The following is a 24803-nucleotide window of genomic DNA, read 5'->3' on the forward strand; positions in this document are numbered from 1 at the left end:
TGTCCTATCTTCAATTCGAGATCTCGATGAAATGCAATGCTGAAAATAGATCATGTGACATTGCTTATCAAAACAATGCCTTACCAAGGAGACTGGTCCTGTGGTGTCCAGCGAGCACTCCTGAGGACTGTTGGATCAGAAACATCACAACAGCAGACAGGAATAGAATCGACTCAGCAAAAAGGCAGCTTCTGCACTGGTATTCTCGACACAGTAGATGTGGTGAGAGACAGACTGGTGCTAACAAAGATGGACCAGAACCTGTCTCACTGTGCACGAGACAGCCACATCTCTCTCTCCTTAGCTTGCTGGTATGGGCAGCAAAATTCTATCATGGACCCTCAGAGCAACGTCCTTGAAATACCTTTTAATTTAAAGCATTTTCCTCATTTATTTATTGCAAACCCAATTTTGTGTATTATTTTGTGACTTCCTGGGTCAAGACTCTTCTGTGCATCGTGATCACAAGAGATTCATGCAGTCAGTCCATTAAGTAACTGGATTTAGCTCAACAAGATGGAGGCTAAAGTTGTATATAAATGCAAATCCGGGTGAGAGTGTGAAGTTGTATACACGTTGGTGTTGCTTGTCCACTTAAATCCTGCCCTCACTGAGCATGCTCGGAACAACATCCTCTTGAAGGCCATCGCTTAATGTACAGTGGAAAAGTTCAGTGTCCATCACTGACAAAGTACTTGCGGTTTTGATCGGCATGATCTGGACTCGCTACCTTGACATGTCACCACCTCAGTTCTCACCATCTTTGCCACGTCCAAGATGGCATCGATATCAGATGATAAAGCTCCCCACAGCCTGGGAGAGGACTATTTTGAAAAGCGGATCTGGTTTCTCAGTGGATAATTAGAAAAGATATGCTGCATGAGTTTGGACCTTGGATTGGAGCCCATCTTTTCAAAGGTTTTAGGTGCACCCCAGGGTACTGACATGGACACCATGTGGTTCTCCTTTGACTGTCAGAAGTCAAGTTTTTTTAATACCACAAGAGCCAGGAGATATTTGATCTGGAGTTTAAATCCTTCCACATACCCTTATACTAACTTAATGTTGCCTAAAACAGCTTAATAAAGTGTTCTTTTTGTTTCTTTTTTTGAGCAAAAGATAACACTGCCACCTTGTTTCATCCTTTTTGTGACTTGAAAGGTGAGCAGAGGTGAATTTGATCTCTTGTTCAAATTATTTTGTTTGATGCTGACTCTCATTTGTTCTTCATAAAATCCACTACACTGTATTTCATGTCAAATCAGCTGGACCTCAATGGTCACTGTTCATCCTGACTACTGATCCAAGATGCTTGATCACTTGCCTCTGAGAACAGAGATGGGATCAGCACTTCCAAGCGTGTTGCCAATGGCAAACACAGAGAAATGCTAGAGCAAATCCAATAGTCAATCTGGGGGCAGTTCCAGTCTTCTAGGTGTTGGGATCGATCGATGACCACAGCGAGGTTACTTCAAAGTGAAGTAGAGGATAGAAGCTGCCATTTTTGTTCGGCAGCTCCACTGTGCTGTGGAGTATGAGCAGCTGTTGTTTAAGGCTAATTTAAGCAAGCTATAAAGACAAAGAAGGATCTCTCTGGCTAGCACAGTCCGCTGCTGCATTCACTTGAATAACCACAGACAGGTGAGGCTTCATTACACGGCTCACTGGCGAATAAACGTATGTGGACAAATACTTTGACTTAAGTCTGACTCAAGAGGCTGAGGGGAGATTTAGACCCAGACTGTGAGCTTGTTCAAGCATGTGTCAGACAAGAACACAAATATAGGTGGATGTTTCTGGAAGCAATTATGTGATCTGGTCGTACGGTTCAAAGGATTGAATATAGAATACCATACCTGGCATCCGGACCAACATTACATTGATTTACTGTGACCTATAGATGAGCCCTTGGACATGTTTGTTGGTGTTTTGATGTGAGCTCAGAGAGAAGCTGGTTGAACTAATCTCAGAACAATACAACTACGACAATATACTTTCGATGTGGACATGAGAGCGTTTCACTTTCTAAAAAAGTAGAGCTCAGAGGATCATGGTATCATTTTATCCAGTCTACCACTAATCCGTACATTCTTAGCATGTAGAACATGCTGCACCAGATGTACATCTAAACCTGTCTCTGTTACTTGATGTTCAAGCGTTTAACTTATTTTAAACACAATTGTGTGGATATGCCCATTTACATTTGTATTTCCACATTGTGTATTTTCCACATTATTTATTCCAGGTTTATCTCCTCATTTTGGTTCTCATTGTATCCCATAGTCCATGGCTTGACTCTCAGTTTTAGTTCCAAGTGGATGAATGCAAAAAATACATCATCAGTTATAAATATATAAATAATATTGTCAGTAATTTTCAGGATATAGGCGTGCTGATTGTTATTCAGCTTGAAACCTGTGGTCTAGTGCGATCTAAAGCAGGGTGGTTAAAGAGATTAAAGAGAAAAGTGTCCACATTACAAACAATGACTAACTGCTGAAAGACAGAAGGACAGAAGAAAAAGAGTCTCAGATTTAACTTAAATAATAAATAATCATCAAATAAACAAGTAGACACACTTGACATACATTTTATTAAGCTTTTCAATGTAAGTCTGTATGTCTTTAAAAGCAAGTCAACCTTTAAAAGTATTCTCATTGTGTGTTCTGTCGAGATTCTTGTGTTGAAAATATTGCACAAACATTTCTCACTGTGGGAGGAAATCGGAGTACCAGTCAGAAACGCACAATTACAAGTTCATTGTTCACGAATAGAATTAAACCATTAACAAAATGTACTAAAATGCTGCGTGGACGTATAACTGTAAAAGCAAAAATAACAGCATTTTACATCAAACCACATTTTGTTACAATTTAATTTTGTTTTGCTTGCAACTAATGCAAACATTGCAAACCAGATTTTAATGATCGGTAACACTTTGGATTGGGGAACACATATTGACTATTAATAAGGTAGCTACTTGCTTTTTAACTGTTAATGATCAGTAATCGTGGTGTTGTTTAGTGTGAACTTTCAGCGACCGCAGCAAAACGCACTAATACACATATGAATAAATGGTTTATTCGTGGGAATATACGTTCTCTAATCCACAACTGTAAGCGAATTATCATTTCATGAATGCGAAATCGGATTAAACAAATACATTTCAAATTAATATATGTAACTCATAGCAAGTACAAATTATTCTGTGTATATCAAGGTAGGATCTCGAAAACCAAGTGGAACGACCTTTTACTTTGTTCGCGTTTCGCTCGGACGTGTTTAGGCGCAACACCATGGCTGCGAACGTGGAGAACAATATCAAAGCTGTCAAACTGAGTAAAGACGAAAAGAAAGTCCTGAGGAAACAGATGAAAGGCAGCCACACTCTGCTCAGACATGAAGGTATCACCACAACGTCACAGCCCACGAAGGTAACACCTGGGAAACTACGTAGAATGGAAGTCAGTCGCGTCGCCCACTATGAGAATATCCTCCTCCTCCTGTCTATTTAATCATCGTTTACCAATTTATCTCTGGCTTAATAACATTTCCTTGAAATATGGTTGAATATTGTAGCCGGTAGTGGTATTGTGTGGACATTAGTGTACGGTGTACCCAATGACGACGTTAACAAACCGCATTAAATGGTGCTAAAAACTGTTTAAGTTCAGCACAAAGAAAAACAAATATTCTGGGGGGAAATTCCAGTTGCTTCATGTGTGTTGTACTGTTGTTTTGCACTTTGGTGCTATCATGTTGTCCTTTAAATAGTTTTTTCAGTGTCAGAAAATGTCAGCATGTCATCTAATAATACACGTTTTGCATTTTTGTTTCTCGATTCTAGAGTTTGGTGATTGCCAACGGTGGTCTAGGAAATGGTGTCAGCCGTGAGGAACTCTCTTCTGTGCTGAAAGACTTCGGAGCGGTGGATACCCTGATGTTGCCCCCACACAAGCCCTATGCTTTCGTCACATACAGGTACTGACAGAACATATGCCTATAACTCATTCATGAAGTTACATATTCAACAAGAATGTCTCCTTGCAGCTCCCAGGACAGCGCTTTAGAAGCTTTCGCACAACTAAATGGGCAAAAGTTGCAGTGTGGAGAGGTCAGCGTCACATTGTACCTCAGCTTTGTGGATTCAGGTATTTCCAGTTTATTTCTCTCGTCTATTAAAGGTGGAACTGCACTCCATTGAAGGTAACATAATGTTCACTTTTTATTTCTGCAGTAAAATGTAAGGATCAGTTATCTCCATCTCTACCAGAAGGACTTCTAGTGGTAGAAGACTTTCTGTCACAAGAGGAAGAGTCTCTTTTACTGGCTGCTGTGGATTGGTCCTCCTCTGACTGTGATCTAACAGGTGAGTTATGTCATAATTTATACATCTTGTTGAACGTGATCCACAATGGAAACTTGCTTATATATTTGAATGGAGACCTCCTCCCAACAGTCATTAATGTATAACTTCTGTGTGTTCATTTAAGTTCAAAAGGCCCTGAAGCATCGAAAAGTCAAGCATTATGGCTATGAATTTCGATATGACAACAACAATGTGGACAAAGACAAACCCTTAGCTGTGGGTGAGTTGGTTTTCCACTCTGCGTTGGCGGTGTTATGTTATATGCTAGCTTTTAGTTAACTTGCAATCTTGGTTGGCTTGTGTAAAAAAAACTGAGCGAAGCGCAAATGAACTGCAAGTGTAACACACTTTCAGTGTATGCCTTTTTAAATACTGCCTGACATGACTGGGATGAAGATGATGCTGGTCAGATTGCCTTTATTCATAAGTGATTCATTTGTGTCCAGGTATTCCTGAAGTTTGTTTGTCCATTCTGGATCGTTGTGTGACTCATGGATACATTAATGTTCTGCCAGACCAGCTGACCGTCAACCAGTATGAGCCTGGACAAGGTTTTCATTTATTTGTTATGAAACTAAAAACTGTCTAATGACATGCAAAGTTTCTCTTAGTAAATCATGTCATGTTCCACATTCCAGGTATACCGCCTCATGTGGACACTCATTCAGCCTTTGAAGACACAATCCTGTCCTTCAGCCTTGGAGCAAAAGTAAGAAGCCTTCATAAGTTCTATCTTACCTTGTTATATATTATATATGATATTATATTTTTCCGCCCTTCAATCCATTAAACCCCTCACATGTTTCGGTTGCTTAAAATTAGAGTATAATATTAAAATATTAAAATATTTAAGCATTTAATTTTTTAAATTGAATTTAATATAACAGTTGTAACAGCGCTTTCACACTGCGGGTTCTGTCTTGAGACAAAGCTCTTTTGGCTCAGAGGGCCGTGCACTTGATCCCAGCTGAAGACCTGCACTTTGTCTCGGGTAACACTCAGTGGTGGGTGAGCTTCTCGCCTCAGGTGACTTGGCGCTAGATGCCGGAAACTTCGTGTACAGCGCGACTCCACACAAACATGAAAAGTAAAGGGTCTGATCGCTGTCTGGGTGGACAACATTGTTCAAAAACAACTTCTCAAACTCCCAGAACACTGAGGTGTGCAGCGCAGCGGTCAGGGACTCGCGATGTGTGTGGATGAGTGCACGAGTTCCTGGTCTGCCGATCACACTGATGCACGAGACACGTGGCAGCTAGGATGATAACGACAACAACAAACAACAACAACAACAAAGCAAACAGATGCTTTTGTTCAGGGAGGTTTTTCGCTACATAATGGTCAGGGTTTCCACTACTCTGAATGGACTTGAAATTCTTATACAAATATTTTCAAGACATTAAAAGAGCTTTAGTTTAAATAAGGTGATATGAAAACTTGAATATAGACACCATCGTGATTTATTGTGCTATTGTCAAACTGATCCAGAATAAACAATTTTTTGTTGTTTAAATATATGTATGGCTCCATCATTTGATTCAGTAATATACCAGATTCATTCTAATTGAAAAATGTGGCTTCTAGTGGCAAATGTTCTTGTACCATTAAACTGCGATTAACTGACATTAACTTATCACAAATTCTCTAATTAATTAGATTTTCTTTTAATCGAATCCAACCCCTAAATCTAACTATAAAGCTATAGCTGACTTAATTGACTTTGTCCACTAGATGGAGCCAAACATCTGTATCATGTTCTTCTGAGGTGAGATTCTGAGGTGTTAAAAGAATAGTTTTATTTATATGAAGTCTTCATCGAATTCTTTTTTTACATTTCTATAAAAAGTATCTTATGTAAAGTACACTTTTTCCTTATGCTCAGTGGCAGTTAAAAGCTTATTACGTTAACAGTTCTTCATGTTTGGTTTCGAAATGTGGTAGTCGTAGGGAGGCCAGACTCAGCTGGTTTGGACATGTGGGGAGGAGAGAAGGACGTGTTGGACAAAGAATGTTAGAAGTGGTGAAAGAAGAAGAGGAAATGTTTTTGTTCGTGGATGTGATGAAGGAGGACATGAACAGTATAGGTCTGACCAGGGAGGATTCACAGGGCTGTGCTGACTTGCTGTGGTGACCCCTGATGAGAAATGCCGAAAGACAAAAGAGAAACTCTAGTTGTCAGGTTCTATAAATTTGAGGGAGCCAGTAGGTTGTTGTTAGTATATACGTGTGTATGTGGAGTATTTTTTTTTTCACGTGTGCTTCAAGCCTGCGAGACTAAGCTAGTTTGAGTGCGTGTAATTGTGTGTGAGGGTGAGATAATGAGTGTAGAAGTGTAGCTGGTGGTGCTATCATTGATTATGTTGCATCTCTGCCGCTTTATTGATCGGCGTCTGCTCCTCTGTAATAAATGAAGGTGACACACTCGTATCCATTAATTGTGTCCCCCATGAATTTCATGCAACTCTGTGTTCGCCTGCGGGTTTGGTGGTGCTTTGTGGGTTTGGATGAACCTAGCTGCTCACAAGCTCACTAACTCCTCCTCCTCCTTGCAGAATCCAATTTTGCTGCTGTCAGAAGTTTGGGGGATGCACTCGGAAATAGTCAGGATGTAATTTCCCAGAAGACTTCATGCTGTTATACGCTGTACAGAAACATTAGGATCAAACATGGAACCCAGGTGGAGACGTTACTGTTGGTTGTTGGGGCTGGGGGGGATGTGCAGGGGTCTTCTTGCTCCATGAGTCACGTCAAAACACTTGAGTTGGTTCCATGTCTTTTCTTCCCTCAAGAAATCCAGTCGTTTTTTTTTTTTTTTTTTTTTTTTTTTATAAAATGACATGTTGTAGACATTGATTTGCATCAGCTTACAAGAGCACTTTTTCTCACTGGCTGTAATGTGACGGTATAAAACGGTCACATTGGCTTTCAGTTGCATGTCGATAGAAGTGAAATCAAATGTAGCTGTATGTCTATTTGATCTCAAAATGTGTCATTGCATTAAATCACAGAGTCAGACTAGATATGTTAAGGAGTTTGCCAAGTTAATGTATTCACTGAATCCTTGGAATAATGCCATAAAGTACAAGTAAACATCTGCGTATATTTGTGTAAGGTCACATGTGAGCGAAGCCGTTTCCCTCTTGATCTAATGTGCATATTCATCCTGTTATTTCAGACAGTGATGGAGTTCCGGCATCCTGATGGCCCCATGGTGAACGTGCTGTTGCCAGCTCGAAGCTTACTGGTGATGACTGGTGAGAGCAGATACCTTTGGACGCACGGGTGAGTTGATGGATCTGTCCCACCTGCCGGTAATCGATATATACTGACGTAAACTTGGGTCTTCAATACTGACCTTTTCTCCTGGCTCAAGCGTGAAACACTTTGTTTCCTGCTGTTCTCTCACTGTCTTTTATAATAAAGTAGTAAGACTGCAGGATCTTTAATGTTGCCTTTGTATTCTCAGGATTACTCCCCGGAAATTTGACACTGTGCCCATCAGCGACCCACAATCTCCGGCTCAGTCACAAGGTGACCAGAGCAATCTCACTCTGAGTAAGAGAGGCGTCCGCACCTCCTTCACTTTCCGCAAGATCAGACGTGAACCGTGCTGCTGTGGTGAGAGACTTTCATACGTGGAATAAAATAAAAAAATAAAAGCCTAGTAGAGATCAGAATAAGATAGGAAGGACATAGATTTTCCCAGGTCAAGTTAGAGATGCAATCTCTTCCATGTGTACCAGGCCCTTCCCAGGTGCTCTGCTACATCAACTATTTGTCATTGCGGAGGAGCACCGGCTCCGCTGACTGTGTCGGGAGTCTAGTATCCACTGTCTTGTTCTTTCTCTACTTTACATTGAAGGGTCAGCTGTCATGCAACATCACCCTGTGCCTCTTGGCTCTTCTTGAGTTGCTGACTGCTGACAGAGGAAGACCTATAAAAATCCAGAGTAGCCGCAGCTTAAAATCACTGTCACGTCTTCACATCTTTTATACAGTATTCTAATTTGTCTATTTATTCTTTATTGTTGTTTACTTTCCAGCATTTCCCTCCGCCTGCGACAGCCAAAAAGCTCAAGCAACCTCTCCACCGTCTCCCCCTTCACTCCCTCGTTGCCATGCCGACGCCGCCCGTCTGGAAGAGGAATACGTCCACCGGGTGTATGACGCCATCGCGTCTCACTTCAGCAGCACTCGGCACTCCCCTTGGCCTCGTGTCTGCCACTTCCTCACCTCCCTCCCAGCCGGGAGCGTGTTGGCCGACGTGGGCTGCGGAAACGGAAAATACCTCGGAGTCAACCCCGAGGTCATCGCTGTGAGTGGCACCTCATATCTCATGTATGATCCCTGAAGAAGAATAGCTTTTTTTTCATTTGATTTTTATTGCACTTCCCTCAGAGATCATGGTCTGCGAGAGGTCATTATTTCAGGAGAGTTTTCAGTGCACAGAGGGAAAATGAATGAGGAGATTGAAAGGAACTTGAAATAGCTGCAACTCTGCACACCGACAGTGTGTGTCAGACAAATAGGTGGTAATATATATCGCAAGTCCAAACTTTGTATGACAAATGAATGAATGTTAAGAAGGGCTTGATTTGAACATGACTAACGCCATTTAATCTGGAGTTGTAGCAAAACAAGAACAGGTTGTTAAATAGGTGACATTCAAAAATGAAAAATACAATTTAAGGGAAGCAAGATCAAGTATCGTTGACAATGTAAAAACTAGTTTATTACCGACCATGGTTTTAACTAAGTTAAAAAAAATACTTGAATTTTTCAGGTTTCCAAGGTAATACTCTCAGTTTGCTGTGTACATTGTTACCCATGATAATGTGCTTCAGTTTGGTTTTGGTGTTTATATTTGTGTGTGAGCAGCAGATAGTACCGGTACACATTTTTGACACCTTGGACTCTGGTGAAATCCCTTGACTTGTGCAGCTAAATTATTTATCACATGCCTGGACTTGCTCTCCGACCTCCCTCCAGTATTTCACTTCCTATTATGATTGAAATCGATTTTATCAAGGTGCTGTCTTGTGTGCGTGTTAGAAAAGATTCCTACCTTTGTATGAAAGAAAAAAAACACTGTCATTTTAATATTTTTTTCTCTGTCCTTCCTTTGAATTCCTATGGTTGAACAGATTGGTTCTGACCGCAGCAGCACACTTGTCCACATCTGTGCCGAGCGGGGCTTCCAAGCGTTTGTGTCAGACGCTCTGAGGGTTCCTCTACGGACGGCCAGCTGTGACGCGTGCATCTCCATAGCTGTGATACACCACTTCTCCACACCGGTGTGTAGACAAGAATGCAGATGAGAGCTGGAGCTGCTTCAATTGGTGCCTGTGAAATACCTTGGCAACAACCTTTACTCATGACTGAAGCAAACGTTTGTGAATGTGTTGTGTCACTAGTGTTTGCTGAACCTTTCCTAGCTAACCTTTTTTCTTTATTTACATTCAGACTACGAGTACATTACAGCTAAATACCACTTAATAGGCTTAAATGGCGGCAATTGGAGGAATCCATTATTACATTTGTCATGTCGAGATGATTTGGAAACCATTTTCTGTGTTGCAGGAGCGCCGCCTGGCTGCAGTGACCGAACTGGTGAGACTTTTGAGGCCTGGAGGCCGGGCTCTCATCTACGTTTGGGCTTTTGAGCAAGAGTTTAACAAACAGAAGTCCAAGTATTTGAAAGGCGAAGAGGATAACCACAACTCACATGGCATGATTCAAACTGAAGGTCATGATTCTGAAAAGTATAAAAGCACTAGCAAAACGTCCGTAAACCAAGCCACCGATGGCAAACTGAGTGTGCACAAGAATCGGACCACTTTTAACTCCTCCGACCTTTTAGTACCGTGGCATCTCAGAGACTGTAAACCAGGAAGCAAAGTTGGGAAGGAGGAAGTTAAAGAGAAGATTTTAGATAACTCATCTGGCAAGTCATGTTCTGGAACTCGCAGATCATCGGAGTCCCAGCCGGAGGGCGGCCCTTCACCTGTTTTCCACCGCTATTATCACGTGTTCCAGCAGGGGGAGCTGGAGAATTTGTGTGCACAGGTTCCTGGTGTCCAAGTTCAGAGCAGCTACCATGATCAGGGGAACTGGTGCGTCATGCTTGAGAAGGACAACATTCTGTGATCATGTGATGCAAATATAAATGATGTATTTAACGGGCAATCATGTTGAAATCCGAAGCAAAAAGAGAAAAAGTGAAACTCGGTTGAGTGTAATGCAATGGCTGCTGACTTGAGTTTTTCTTCATGTTGAAAGGAAACCTGGAAATGACTACATGTCCCTGCAGACAGTCTGTTGACTCTTATTCCACTTGTTCTATTTCCACTGTGCTTGACCCCTGTGTGCTCAGTGAGCTGCAGCTAAACGGCAAACACTGTGTGACCTTTTCCATGAAAAGGGCTCAGGTGTGACGTGGCATTTCAAGCTGTTGGGCATTTGCTCAAATTGATGAAACAAGGACGGAGAAAAAAAACACTGTCTTTATGGCTCTTAAAGGACCTATTTTATCATTGTAAAAGTATACAAATAAATGTTCTTTGTAAAAAAAAAAAAAAAAGCAAACACATAAGTTGAATTTCTGCCAAATAATTGTTTTGTTATGTTATTATTGCTTCACTTTACAGAGATACTAAGACACTATTTTCTATTCAGCTTTATTGTTTATGTCAATTCATCTGTGCCGTAAACTCTGTTTTACTGTATTCTCTCTGTGCAACATTCTTTTACTACTGCTACCATCTTAATGGACTTTTATTGATAGATCAAATGGCGGGTTAATGGAACATTGACAGATGTGGAGTGTAGATTGATTTAAGTTGAGTTTTAATTAGGATTTAGGACTAGTGATGGTGGACAGTGGTGACCAGGTGTTGAATAATTAAAATGTCCTAGTAAATATTAGGGTGATGTAAAGTACATTTGGGATTCTCTTCTTAGCGGAGTCCAACAAGCACATGTTTCATAATTATCTCTCCAGTAAATTTGTGCTCCATTTATTAAACCTTTTTTTTTACGTGAGGTTAACTAATGTATTTAATGCATATACAATTGATTTATGTGAAATCTTAATACAAATTAAATGTTGCTGTAATTTTGCTATAAAAAAGGAGCGGACATTAAATAAACTACAAAAATGGCGCCCTTCCCGTATGGACGTAAACTGTTTGACTTTACGACAACCGGCAAAAACATTAACGACACTGTCATGGCGGCCCACGGAGTAAGTTTCCAGAGCGTAAGCTCCATCGACGAAGAGAAAGAAAGGAAACGACAGGCTCGTAAAGAGGCAATTGAAAAGGTAAAAAACAATTGACAAAATCCCACTTTCATGTTAAATGTAGCGTTTTTTCCCCCATTTTGTCTATAAGACAAGTACAATGTGGTACCAGTGGAAGCTAAGCAGCTAATGTGGCTAACTGAATACGTTTGGACGGTGTCGCTCCGTTGTTCCTTCCTCTCACCTCTTGTTGTCAGAGGTGAGCGAGCAGAAAAGACAAACACTGCACAAGCAGATAGGGATGTTGCCAAGATCTAGCACATGCATGTCTGCTCGTGTTATCTGCAACTGTGTTTGACCTGCGCTGCGTGGTGTTTGCACGGAGCACATAATATTTCTAGCCGACAGGCAGAGCCCGCTTTAAGCACATTATCTGCCGTTGCTTCTGTGATTACTCTGGACACGGTAAATGAGTTGGAATTGAACGAGTGATTGTCAAATGATTACACGATGCCATAAACCGTCACATAATAGACAGCCACATCAACCTACGAGTAAAATCAATTTGGTAATATACGGTTGTATTTATGGTTGATTTTATTACCTGGAGTGAGTATTGAAATGTTTTGTGTGCTCAATTTCTGAAGGCTTCTTCACTGTTTCCCTTCTTTGTATGGTGTATTCAGGCCAAACAACAGTTTGAACGAGAGGAAAGGAGGAAGGAGCTGAAGAGGCAGCGAGGGGAGGACACGTGGATGCTTCCTGAGGTCGACCAGAGATTGCAGCAGTTAGCAGATGTGAGTCTCACAAAACTGTATCTTTAGGAATGTTTTATTTGTTATGGGTCGCTCAAATGTACTTCAACCTTTGATAAACGTTTGTGTATTGGTAGTCCGAAGCTTTCAAGAAATGATGACTCAGAATTAAAAGAGTTTACTGTGCAAGTTGATCAATCATCACAGTCAAGGCAACAGGAGCAGACACTTAACACAATTGTGCCTCTTTTGTTGACAGACTCCTCCTTAAGATGCCTTTGTTTGTGTTAATAGGCTCCTCAATAGAATCTTTAATCTAACAACTGAGTCACTCTCTTCCATAGTCTGCTCATCCTTCATCCTTTCACTTTGGCTGTGTTTGTGTTTTTTGTTTGTAAAATTGCAATTATCATTGCTGCCGCCTTAGGATGGATCACTGAAGAGCAAGAAGAAGAAAGAGAAGAAATCCAAAAAGAAAAAAGAGAAGAAAAAGAAGGCCAAAAAGGAGAAAAAAGACACTCCTGACGATGATGGATCCAGCGGTAGCTCGGCGGTCAGTAGTTAGTGGTTTCTAATGTTATTTCATACATTTCTGGGACCTCTTGGGACATCTCATCACTTCCACCAATATTCACTCTCCAATTCCTTCTGACAGGACTCAGAGACAGAGTGGGTTGAAGCTAAGCCAGAAGCACTGGCAGTTAAACCATGGCAAGTTTCTGATGAGACAAAACCTGCAGAGACAGACTCGAGTCAGAATCAGACCTCTCAGGTACTGAACTTGACAAGATGATGAAGTTACTGACGTCAATAATATGGCCTGTGATATGTCGAAAAAAATGAGGAATATGCTCAAATGACACTTCATTATACCTATTGGTAATGTGTTTTAGAGGGATGAATGGATGACTTTTGACTTTTTGGCCATGAAAACCACATCAACAGCTGACAGAAGAGCTGAGAAAGAGCGAAAGAAAGAGGAGGAGAGAGCCAAGGCTCAGGCCATTGAGCAGGCGAGTTGAATTTTCTTTAATGGCCTAGATTTGAAGTTGTCCGACTATGAGAGGTTTGTTTAATGATGTGGTTTATTTTAAAGGCTGGTCTGCACAAACTGGAGCTAAATCCTTATTGGAAAGATGGAGGAACAGGTCTCCCACCAGAGCAGGACGCTGGTGCAGCAGTAAAGAAAGGTTGGTGCTCTGTTCATTTTGTGCAGCAAGGGTTTTTATTTTTTTTTGTGGTCATTGTATTGTTCTTTTACCCTCGGCTTTAACTTAAACATCTCCTCTGAATATTTGTCTCATTCATTTCCTTTTTTTTATTTTCTTTATTTAATAACAATTTCCAAATTGTTAACCATATATATATGATTTACTTGGTTCAGTAATTGAAAACTATGTTTTGTGTCCAAGATACACAACCATGATCTACTATTTGCACACTGTTTTTGTTTTCCAGCAAGTACAGTGGTGAATGATGGTGGTCTGAGTTGGCTGCGCAAAAGCTATCAGAGAATGAAGGAGCAGGCTGAGAGGGAGCAGCGCAGCCTCAACGACATTGTGGCGGAGAGATATGGAGTGAGTCCTCACTCATTCAGAAAACTTTCTGGCACGATCTGTTGTGAAGTGAATGCTGTGCTACTGGCATTTAATTGCTCTTAGTCATAATTCTCATCGATTGTTTCTTTTCCTGTTTTAAGTCGATGGAGACATTTCAGCAGAGAATGGCTGAGGCTGAAGAAGCTCTGTATGGACAGAAAAGAGGACGAGACGACAGAGATGGCTGGAGAAAGGGCAGGGAAGAAACTAGAGAGAGGTGGCGGAGAAGAGAGGAAGACGGTGATAGGCAGAGGAGAAATGACAGGGATCATTCACCTTCAGATCGCGACAGACACTCGGGCAGCTTCCGAGACAATGAGGGGCGTAGAGACAAGGAACGCAGCAATCGAGAAAGGGACTCAAACAGGGATAGAGAAAGAAATGGTGATTCCGAGAAGGACAGAAGTGGAAATGAAGAAAGATATAGGGGTCGTGACAGGGATGGATATCGAGATCAAGACAAACAAAGGTCAAATATGTCATCATCTTCCTCCTCAAGTGGAAAATATGTTGATCAACGTCCCCTCTCTCTGGGGTCACTGAAAGGTCGTTTCCTCAAACCATCAGAAAATGACGACAGTCATTCAGGTGAGATTATTTTAATTGTTTTTATCAGTGGACAAGCAGTTGATTCTATATCGCCCTCCCCCCTCATTTTTAATGCCTTCCTTTCCAGGTCCATCAAGACATCCATCAAGTGCCCAGCGATCTGCTGCCTTCATGAAACCAAGCTCTGATGATGAGGATGCAGCTGCTCGTGCCACCAACCCATCTGCCTGGAAGAAGAGCGCTAATCCTGCTGACAAACCTGAGGCCAAACCTGTCACTAGGACCACACTCACTGATCCTGACGATGGATCTGGTGACAAAGCTGCTGTGGAAGCCTCAAGGTGCCATATTAGTTTAGTCGTGTCCGTTTAGAACCTTCTACTGCAAGAGTACATGCTGTGGAAACTACACAATAGATGAACAATCTCTCACTGTTTCCCCCAAACGCCTGCTTGTCACAGCATTGAAGTAGCTGATGCAGAGTTTTCGTTGATATATATCGTGTATTGGATTGACTTCTTGACATATTTTGTCCAGAGAGACGTGGGATATTCTTGTCAACAGAATTTGGCAGGGCGGTGTATAATTAAATGTGTCAATGTCAATGTCCAAAACGCCCAAATTGTCCAAAAATACTGTCGTGGGCAGCTTTGGAACATGTAGTTATTTATGTAGTTCTTTAGAGAGCCCTGGCAGGCCCAACATTTTTCAGATGGATTGTATAGTAGTTTAAAGCTGTAATCTTTGTTGCTTTGCTTTGCTTTTACAATGGCAGGTTATTTAGATCTTTTGCAATTTGTCTTATGTCAGGAGGTAGGAAACATCCATGATCTCCTATTTTTAGCTTTTATGATTTTATTTCTCACTCCGTTACTCAGATGAAACTGAGGACTGAGATTAAAATGGTCTCCTATCATACAGTGAAAATGTAGAAATATTTTTAGGGGAAAAATAATCTCAATTAATAAAATCTTGCTGTGTATCATTTTTTTACAGTGAAAGCAGTAGTGAGGAGGAAGAACTTCCTTTGCTGTCAGAAGAGGAAATGAACAAACTGGGTGCTAAACTGGTCAAGGCCGAGATCATGGGGAACACGGTGAGTGTGACTTCAGTTCACCTGTTTTGACTGGGAAAAATAAGAATATGTATATATAGTTTCACAATGATGTAACCAAATTATTAAAATGGTATATTTCATGCTACTTTAGCCTCCATGAGCCCTGCTATTATTTTTATTTAAGACTTTTTTTTAATTGGGAAACAATATCAAACCAGTTCCAACTGTAAACTTTAAGTCCCAGCACAAAAATGTGATCTAAATTTCGTTCGTGCATTTCAGCTCTCATGTTCATGATTGATCACCATAAAACCTTCCATTGTATTAGCAAAGACGTGTCTCAGTAAAACACGCGCAGGCACGCATCAGGACATACACACCCTTCCACTGCTGCAACTGACTGCCTCTCAAACAAATACTGAATCTAAACTGTTTTTGTGTGTCAATTGGAACCCAAAAAACATGTAGGTAAATGCTTTTACTATTATAATTCCGGCACTCTCCCTTCACTACTTGTCACTGGCAATAAAGCGTGAAAGAGATGAGGGCTCTGTTTGCAGTGTCTCTGCATTTACTGAACTGAAATTTAAAGGCAATATCATTCTTTCTTGATTTCACCAGTTTCGTTGCGAGAACTGTGACGACATTGGATTTCAATATTGATTTGGATACTAAAAACACATGCTTTAGTCATGAGATGCAGCAACTAATAACCTTTTTAGACTTGGTTTAACAGTGCGCATCACTGCATGTGCCTTCACTCACCACTGACTACTCCCACTGGGTATTGAGAATCTATTTATAGCATGTATTGATTTGAGCGCTCTACATATGTCTGTCTTTGTGCGTCATGGCTAAAGTGGTGAGATGGAGTATCCTATAGGGTGAGGCTGTGCTCCTGCCACATGCAGCACTACAGTTTGCACATATGACTTCTGCGGCGTCCTGAAATAGTCGATTCATTTCCTTTTAGTGTTAATGTGTTGAGTAATATCGCACAGACTTGCTCAATACATTGATAGTGACCATGGCTGACAAACAAGGGTGCACTTTCTATACATAGAAATTAGAGTAGAGTCAAACTCATGGGTGCCATTCTGATTTCAAGCTTTTTAGTCAGTATGCATATCATTAACAGGTGTGAGAGCAACTGATGCATTTGACTTTGCCAACCTTGGTTTATGCAGCGGTCTGATGTTTGGATGTTGCGCATGTGTTTCAGGCCATGGTGGCGAAGCTGAAAGCTCAGTTGGATGCAGCTCATAAAGCCAAAGAAAGTCACGCTGCCCGAATGAAGCTTCACGAAGCCAAAAAACCAAACCAGGTGCGTGCAAAATAAATGTGGAATTTCAGTAGTATTTCTTCCCACTTTCCACTTCAACTGCTCAATATGTTTGTAACAATCAGAGCAACATTTCAAACTGTCCATACACTGTCCATCACAAACAACCTTTCATTTCTCCCTAATGACAATAATACAGTGACTTTTAAAAGTGTCTTTTTTTGGGGGTTTGTTTTGAAGATTACATCCAAGAAGGTAGTAACAGATGCTTGCTTAGACAAGTCAGTATGGTTGTTTGAGTTTATTTGTAAGCTCTTGATAAGAAAGGCAACATTCTGGCTTGTGACAATTGAACCCATCAGTACACCTGGTACTATACCCTGTATTTCTGATTTCAAAAGGGAACCTTCCAAGGAATTCATGCAGTTATATCCATCCATCCGTCCATCCGTTCTCAATATTTTCCCCCTTCGGTTACACTCCAGTTCATCTTGTCCTCCACACTTTTTTTGAAGGTTGTCCTGATGTAAAAACAGAGTCCCGCCAGATGTATTCCCTGGCTCTCTACTCACAACTCAGTGCGTGGTATGCTGATACAAACACTTGTGGCAGGTTCCCCGTGACTTTCAAAAACTCAGCTTGTCGTCGGAGCATCCACCTCTTTTCTCATTTCAGCACAGTTCTTTGTGCTGGAGACCAGAGCAACAAATTGAGAGGGGAACAAGAGATTATATGTTCTATCCTGTCTGTGTCTGGAGGACAGGCAATTAACACATAGCAATTACTTTGCTCCGGCAGGACCGCTTATCTCCTCAGTTCTGTCCTCGTACACACACTTGTGCAGCTGTCTGGAAGAGGACGTGAAGTCACATGCTTTTCTTTATGACAGAAATATTTCAGGCTACTTGTATTTCGTGTTTGCACACTTAATTTGTCAACAATTCTATTCACCTGTCATAGTTGTATTAGAATTTCAACGGGTGGTTTGTGCACAATTTGTGTGAAGATGAATGGAAAATGTTAAACAGGAACGATGGAGAGGGAGAAGACATCAAATTGGTATTGCTATTTGAAACTTGCAGCTATTGGCTTGATGGAGAAATCTGTGGCAGTAATGTTCATTACACATCACGCATCATCAACAAACAAGTTGATGATCACATTGTTAAAAATCGGCGAGACAAAAAGAGTAAAGGTTATTGTGTGTGTGGAATTCGGATTTAAAATTCGAGACAGATTTGGACTGTCTGTCAGGGGGACGTAATTCCCACCGACGCCACTTTTCAGTTGTCTTCACTTTTTAGTCTTTCCATTCTTTTCGCCTGTCGTCTGGCTCATTTCTGGTTTCTCTCCTGCATGTTGATTTTTTTTTAAAGCCCAAGTTGTCTGCTGAAGCAGAAGAACTATTCTCCCATTTTTTGACAGTGTGTCTCACTGTCTCCCAGCTACCCAAGTTTTTTCCTTTATGTCTGGCTGTCATCGCTTTCAAATGCCTGTCCATCATTTATTTGCAGTGATTTTATATGCTGTGTCCCTGCTTGCTTCCTTTTTGTTTGCTATCTTATTCAAATAGTTCATACGTTTGTCTTCTGTTTAATGATATATTGACAATAGAAAAGTATTGGATGATGATAGAACTCTTCCTAAGTGTCAAAAAAAAAGAAAATGGTTAAATATTTAATGTGGTTTTCTTCTCCAGGCTGCTGGTCGCTCGAAAGAAGAGCAGGAGCTTGTTCTGTTCCGAACCGATCATTCTGGTCGAGCCTGGCCGGTCAATGCCCCGTCTGAACACCAAGAGCCACATAGAGGGCGCCGCAAGAAAACAAAGGTGAAGACAGTTACATGTGAAATCAAGTGCCAGAGCTGCAGAACAAAAAGTCCTGCATCCTTTATACCTGCTTATCCATGAAATCCAGACAGAAACCAGACAAAAAACAAATGTATAAATGCATAAAGATGTCTATGTAAGTAGTACTAAAATAGCTTGTCTGTTTTCAGATTGAGACGCATGTGGATGGGGAGCGTGTGAGGTACTTCCAAGATGACGATAGCATAGGTCTGCAGGAGATGGTCCGGCGGGAGAAGATGAGCTCCGCTCAGGATCAGAATGCCCTCTACTCTCGGATGGCAGCCAAGGTTTGTCTCAAAATAGCTCTAAGAATGTACCGTTCATTTCAAAAACGATTCATATCACCTCACATTTAACTCCTGATCACAAAGTATAAACCATGTCAGAGCATCTGGAAATCTCTGGAACAAAGAAAGGCTGTGGAGTGTAAGGTTATGAAAGATAATTACTTTACTTACTTGCATATATTTCTTTTTGGTTTTCAGTTAGGGATTGAATTGAAGCTGCTGATGAATGTGGTCACAGTGTACAACTACTTGTGTTTCCTATGTTCTTTCATGGTGTGAATGGCTCTGTCCAACTCAGACTTTAGAATTTTAGGATTTTAGGGCTACATTCTGTAATAATTGTCATGAAGATTAAGAGTTTTTAGCTCTGATTGAGGTCAAGATTCTAACTATTCGCCCACCTTGGTAGAACTGGAGTTACATCCAGGTATATTAACTTTTATTGTCCAGATTACAAAGGCAAAGGCAATATTAAAAAAAAAAACGTGTAAAGAGATTACCATTGAGTGCAAGTCAAATTGTATTCATCCATCCATCAGAGACAAGTCATACAGTTGCTCCTGACTTGACCTTTTTACTGTGTCAGTTGACTGTGTGACAGTGTGACTCATTGTCTGCGTTTTTAAACTCTTGGTTACTTCCTAAATATTTCACTGAAACACGGCAGTTTGTATGAAACAGAAGCTTCTCATACACAGAGTTAAAATAGTTAGGCTCTTCTGTCTGTGACTTTCTCCTGCCTCCTTTTGATCGCTCTACCTCTCGCGTGCACAAAGTCAAACTCAAAAGTCACCAACTCTGGCCAGGATGTCATTGTGTGGCTTAAAAAAGGACACACACACACACATTAACACACATTGTGAGCTGACAAAGAGTGACACTGAAAATACATCCAGTAACCATGGCAGTGTGTCTATTAATATCAGGTCTAATCACAGCTATAGATTAATGATCTGTAAGGGAGGGACAGACAGGAAGCTGTGCTTTGTCCAGGCGGCCATCTCTCCATCATCACATGTTCCTCAAGTCTTCTGTCCTGCATTCTGTAATTATCTTTGTAAATCCCTATCTGTTTGTCCATCTGCTTCAGTTTGAATCATCTGTCTTCTCCAGGCCTCTCAGCCTCTATCTCTTGGTCTGTTCTCAGGCTGACCCAGGCACTCGACAGAGCAATCAAAGGAATATATATATATATATATATATATATATATATGATTTAGACTTGCCCTATCAGCTCTCAAAAGATTGATAGCCCTGGTGAATTCTAACTGAAACACAGGGTTTAGACATACTGACGTAGTTTTTATTTGGATTCCTGGAGGTCACAGAGAGCTTTGAATGCCTTTTGCTGGTCATATTTCAACCGCGTGAGAGTACAGTTTATTACCTCAGTGAGTCGTGTAATGATAAAAGTTTGGGGGAGTCATTCTTTGGCACCGACCTCGGGACTTTCCGCCTCCCTCATTTTAAGTTGTTTACTGGATGAAAGCATTAGCCAAGCACAAATAACTGGTATTGGACTCGTGATGATTGAGTGAATCCATTCCTTATGGAAAGCTCTTGTTCATCAGCTCTATGGGATATTGGTGTTGCTGTTCTGTGTAGAAGGAAGATTGTTGGACGAGATGACCTGATGAGGCTTCATGAAACAGTGTCCTCTTTTTCGGAGCCCACTAGATGGCACTGTCCGTTCTAAAGTCTTTGGGTTTGAACAACTATATTGATAAAACCTCACATGATTTTTAAACAAGAGCGCCATGAGAACGCTGCTTCATGAAGACATGACTTCTGTGAATCGAGGTCCTGGAGAAAGACGCTTTGATCTACAGGGAAGGGAGATGCAGATCATGAAGAGTTGGATGGGATGAGCAAGATGAGCAGTGAGGGAGAACAAGCAGGTGGTCTTGGTGAAAGATGAGGACAAAGTGAGGGTGGAAGTGCTCCCTCTTGGGAGAAGTTGAAAGAGCAAGTAATAGATCCTATCAGTCAGCAAAACATGAAAATGATTTGTTTTAGGGGGAGAAGTATCTTCTTTGATCTGATGTCTAAAGATAAAAATATCACTGCCTGGAGATCACACGCTTTTGGTGGTGCAATGTGTCCCATCTGGTCAAGACTGGCAACATTTAGAGACGTCAGCAGCCGTTGTGTTCCCAGGCCGCCACTAATATCAGCTTAATCATGCATGCATTCATTTGCATTACAGCTCCAGTCAAATAAGTCACAGGGACCGCTGATGTAGTTTTGCTTGATCTTATCGATAACCTACCTCTTCGTTCTTCCTTTTTGAGCAGTTTTTCACCCTCCCCAGCTGCCTCTTATTTTTGCAGAGTTTCACAGTATTTGTCTGAGAGCCAGTTGGTTTTAGGACTGAAATCAAAAGCTGCCTGAACAATTTGCTGTGATGTCTTTGAAACAAAAGTCCATTTCCAGCTCCGGTTCTGTAGTTCAGCCATGTTATGGCCGGCTTGTTACACTGTCCATTCTGGAGACAGCCTCAAAATCCCCTCACTCAGAGTTGGCCTATTCCATTCTCCAATTTGAAAAAGTAAACAAAAATTAAGAAAGTAATATTGAAAAAAAAAACTATTTCTAAATCTATTTGGCAGTAAAATGAAAGAAAGTTATTGATACTTGGTTACAAGTCTTTGCTACTGGCGGACATGTCATGCGAGACATACTTTACTGTCCAAATGGATTTGCTGCAAATTCAGCACACTAGTGTGCTGTCCATTGCACATATTTACACTCCTTCCCACACTCGCCAAACCAATCCACTTTTCACTTACACACTCACTCCTACACGCCAGTCATGAAAACACACTTCAGTGTCGGTTGCCGCTCGCTGTTTCTAGTACACACAAATGTTCAACCTGTTGCGAGGTTGCCATGGCAACAAGGCAAAGACCAGGAACACACTGGAGATGGTCTAGCTGGGAGGCTCACGTCCTATAAGGAAATTTGCAGGTGCAAATGCAAAGGCAGAATTGATGTGGAAATTTTTTTAATCGCGGGTTATGAATTAAAAAAAAAATTAACACTGCGTGCTCACCATATTTCTGATCAATTTTTTCCCCGTTTCATGTCTTCTCCACCACACATCTTTCAATGGCCCCTCCAGATGATGGGGAAGACGGACGGCGACAACTACACTCTGGATGATATGTTTGTGTCGAGTGCTGCACAGAAAGAGGGTGAAGGGAGGGATGAAGAGAGGATGAGGAACAGAGCCATCGGGGAGAGCAGGATGCTGGCTGCCTCCATGGACAAATGTCGACACTGCTTCAGTAGCCCGGAGCTCCCGAAGCACCTGATCATTGCCGTCGGTAGTAAGGTAATGTGGCACCACGAATGGTCAGCCTGTCCCTCACCTCCATACATGTTTGTTTAGTATTTGTTTGGTGAAAGAGAAAAGGGAGACGTCAGTGTGTTGACTCTTGGTTTGATGTGCAGGTCTACCTGAGCCTCCCGGCAGGACTCTCCCTGACTGAGGGCCACTGTCTCATCTGTCCACTGCAGCATCACTGCTCCGCTACTGGACTGGACGAGGACATCTGGGACGAGTTGCAGGTCAGTTTCTTGTCCTGCTCATCTTTAAGTCTGAATCTTCTCAGTATGTTTTCACCACAGTAATGACCCATTTGTAATGTGCTGCCAGGTGTTCCGGCGCAGTTTGGTGCGGATGTTTGAGTCCCAGGAGCTGGACTGTGTCTTCTTGGAAACCAACATGAACCTGCATCGACGGCAACATATGGTTGTGGAGTGTATTCCTTTGCCCCGGGAACTCGGTGATATGGCCCCCATATATTTTAAGGTATGTAGTCAAGCGTGTGTTGAATATGACAGTGTGTCTGTAGCATTGCTGTGTGCCTGCAGAAAGCCATCATGGAGTGCGATGAGGAGTGGGCCATGAACAAGAAGGTGGTGGACCTCTCATCGAAAGACATCCGGAAAGCTGTGCGTTTGTTGCTCTTCTCTTTTTGGGTGTCCGACCACACCTGACTTGAATGTCTGGCCTTGCAGGTTCCTCGCGGTCTGCCCTACTTTGCTGTGGACTTCGGACTCCAGGGAGGCTTCGCTCATGTGATTGAAAATGAACAGAAATTCCCCCATTACTTTGGCAAGGTTGGTTGTCTGTTCGCTGATAGCTTGTACTGAGCGTTTATAATTTCAGTTTTTTTATTGAAAATATCCCCTCATATGTGTAGGAAGTGGTCGGAGGCATGATGGACTTGGAGCCACGACGGTGGAGAAAGCTGATCAGGGAGAACTTTGACGACCAGAGGAAAAAGGTGCTGCAGTTTGCGCAGTGGTGGAAGCCGCACGACTGCACCAAGACTGGAAATTGAACACTCATGTCAGGACTTATACAAGTGGATCACACAGTCACATTATCGTGATGTTTTTGCGAATTGTTTAGCATCATGAGAACATTTGTGGAGAGCTATTAAAATGATATTTTGTTTTATATTACCATTGCTGTTGCTTTTCACTCTCTCACATCCACGTGATTCATTAGTATTCTTCTCCCTTTTTGCGATATTGATTTATTCTCCGTCCGACGATTAAATCTCAAACTTTATTGAGGGTCAAATTACTCAATACCCGCCTTCACTCTGCGGCACAGGCGTTTCATTTCCTGCCGCAGCCTCGCGATCTTAATTCTGGCGTCATTGCAGCCACAAGTGTTGGCAAGCGCACTTGTCCGTGGCGCTCTCATGAAGCAACTCGCCCCGACGTGTAACCTCATCGTCCCTTTTCCCCGAACACGCTCTTGACGCTTTGATGAGCTCATCACTTCACAGCGGAACCTCATTTCCAGGTCCCTTCTCCGACACATGACGCTTCAAAGCAGCCTGTTGTAGCTGCGCCACAGAGACATTGTGCCCTTCATTTGCACCATGTGATATGTCATATCCTTTTACGCAATGATTTTAAAAAAGCCAACTTTGTACAAGCAGAAGTGTTGCAGCAACAGGTTGAAGTAAACAACGATAGATCCATATCTAATGGTTATTTTATGTTCTGGAGACCCAATCGGTCCGTTGTAATTGTATGTTGACTGTGTAGCTGTTCGAAAACATGCAGTTAGCTGCTCATTAACCTTGGTTCTACGGTCCACTACAATCGTGGGGGATTGCAGCGGATGTTATTTATAACGCACAAGTGAGTGAAAGGCCCGAGGTCATGGTTAATAGCAGCCGAGTGGTGTGGAGTGATGTATGGTTATGGCCAATTAGATTGGCTGGGGGCAGATTTATCGCTGAGACTGACATCTCCAGCCCCTGTCTGTGTCTTCTCTGTGTGTGTGTGTGTGTGTGTGTGTCCCTTGTGCAGCCACTAAACTAAAATCATGGTGTGGCTTACGATCCGGTGTTGAAATCTGACTGACTATAGGATGGAATTCTGTCCATGCTCTATAACATGCCACCAATAGAATATAAATCATGGTTGGATTTTGGAGGAAACTGCTTCCTATTTGTTACATACCGCTTGTGTTGGCACTGGAAGAACTCCCTCCAGCACAGCACTTGTGGTTACATGGCACCGGAGCTTCATATCCATTCTGCACGTGTTGCCTGAAGGGCACTTTTCTCTGGTGCCCTCAGCTTCTTACTGAAACTCCACATAAATTCTCTACAAGCTCTTCTGCTTCCAGTATCTGCTTATGACTATGCTATGATTCTGATGGGTTTTTTTTTCGCCAGCCGCCACCGTAACCAGTATGATACAGGGATGAGTTGTAAAGACGGTGCTGTTGGAGGTGAAATCCCACCATATCAAGACTGTACAGTGGAAATGGGAAAAAGCCCTCGA

The 24803-nt window shown here is 41.8% G+C and overlaps 2 protein-coding genes across 4 annotated transcripts; both read left to right on the forward strand.

Moving 5' to 3' along the window:
- Positions 1-1590: 1590 nt before the first annotated feature.
- alkbh8 (alkB homolog 8, tRNA methyltransferase) lies at positions 1591-11431 on the forward strand. Of its 3 annotated transcripts, none has more exons than XM_053873042.1 (12): positions 1591-1641; positions 3848-3981; positions 4051-4151; positions 4238-4369; positions 4494-4589; positions 4816-4920; positions 5008-5078; positions 7545-7651; positions 7836-7987; positions 8413-8684; positions 9514-9663; positions 9950-11431. In XM_053873042.1, exons 2-12 carry the CDS (start codon positions 3941-3943, stop codon positions 10514-10516), a joined length of 1794 nt encoding a protein of 597 aa, XP_053729017.1. In that variant the 5' UTR covers positions 1591-1641; positions 3848-3940; the 3' UTR covers positions 10517-11431. The 3 variants fall into 3 exon arrangements, with proteins under 3 accessions (XP_053729017.1, XP_053729015.1, XP_053729016.1); XM_053873040.1 differs by lacking the exon at positions 1591-1641 and adding an exon at positions 3292-3434 and having other exon boundaries at positions 9950-11428; XM_053873041.1 differs by lacking the exon at positions 1591-1641 and adding an exon at positions 3293-3405.
- A 159-nt stretch (positions 11432-11590) lies between these two features.
- cwf19l2 (CWF19 like cell cycle control factor 2) lies at positions 11591-23618 on the forward strand. Its single transcript, XM_053873792.1, has 19 exons — positions 11591-11690; positions 12296-12406; positions 12792-12917; positions 13020-13136; positions 13258-13377; positions 13461-13554; positions 13823-13941; positions 14064-14550; positions 14639-14852; positions 15508-15607; positions 16791-16892; positions 18550-18678; positions 18849-18986; positions 22108-22320; positions 22440-22556; positions 22645-22800; positions 22863-22943; positions 23010-23111; positions 23195-23618. The coding sequence occupies exons 1-19, from the start codon at positions 11598-11600 to the stop codon at positions 23333-23335; spliced, it is 2760 nt and encodes a 919-aa protein (XP_053729767.1). The 5' UTR covers positions 11591-11597; the 3' UTR covers positions 23336-23618.
- Positions 23619-24803: the final 1185 nt, after the last annotated feature.

This window comes from Synchiropus splendidus, chromosome 8 (assembly GCF_027744825.2).
Source record: "Synchiropus splendidus isolate RoL2022-P1 chromosome 8, RoL_Sspl_1.0, whole genome shotgun sequence".
NCBI classification, from domain to species: domain Eukaryota; kingdom Metazoa; phylum Chordata; class Actinopteri; order Syngnathiformes; family Callionymidae; genus Synchiropus; species Synchiropus splendidus.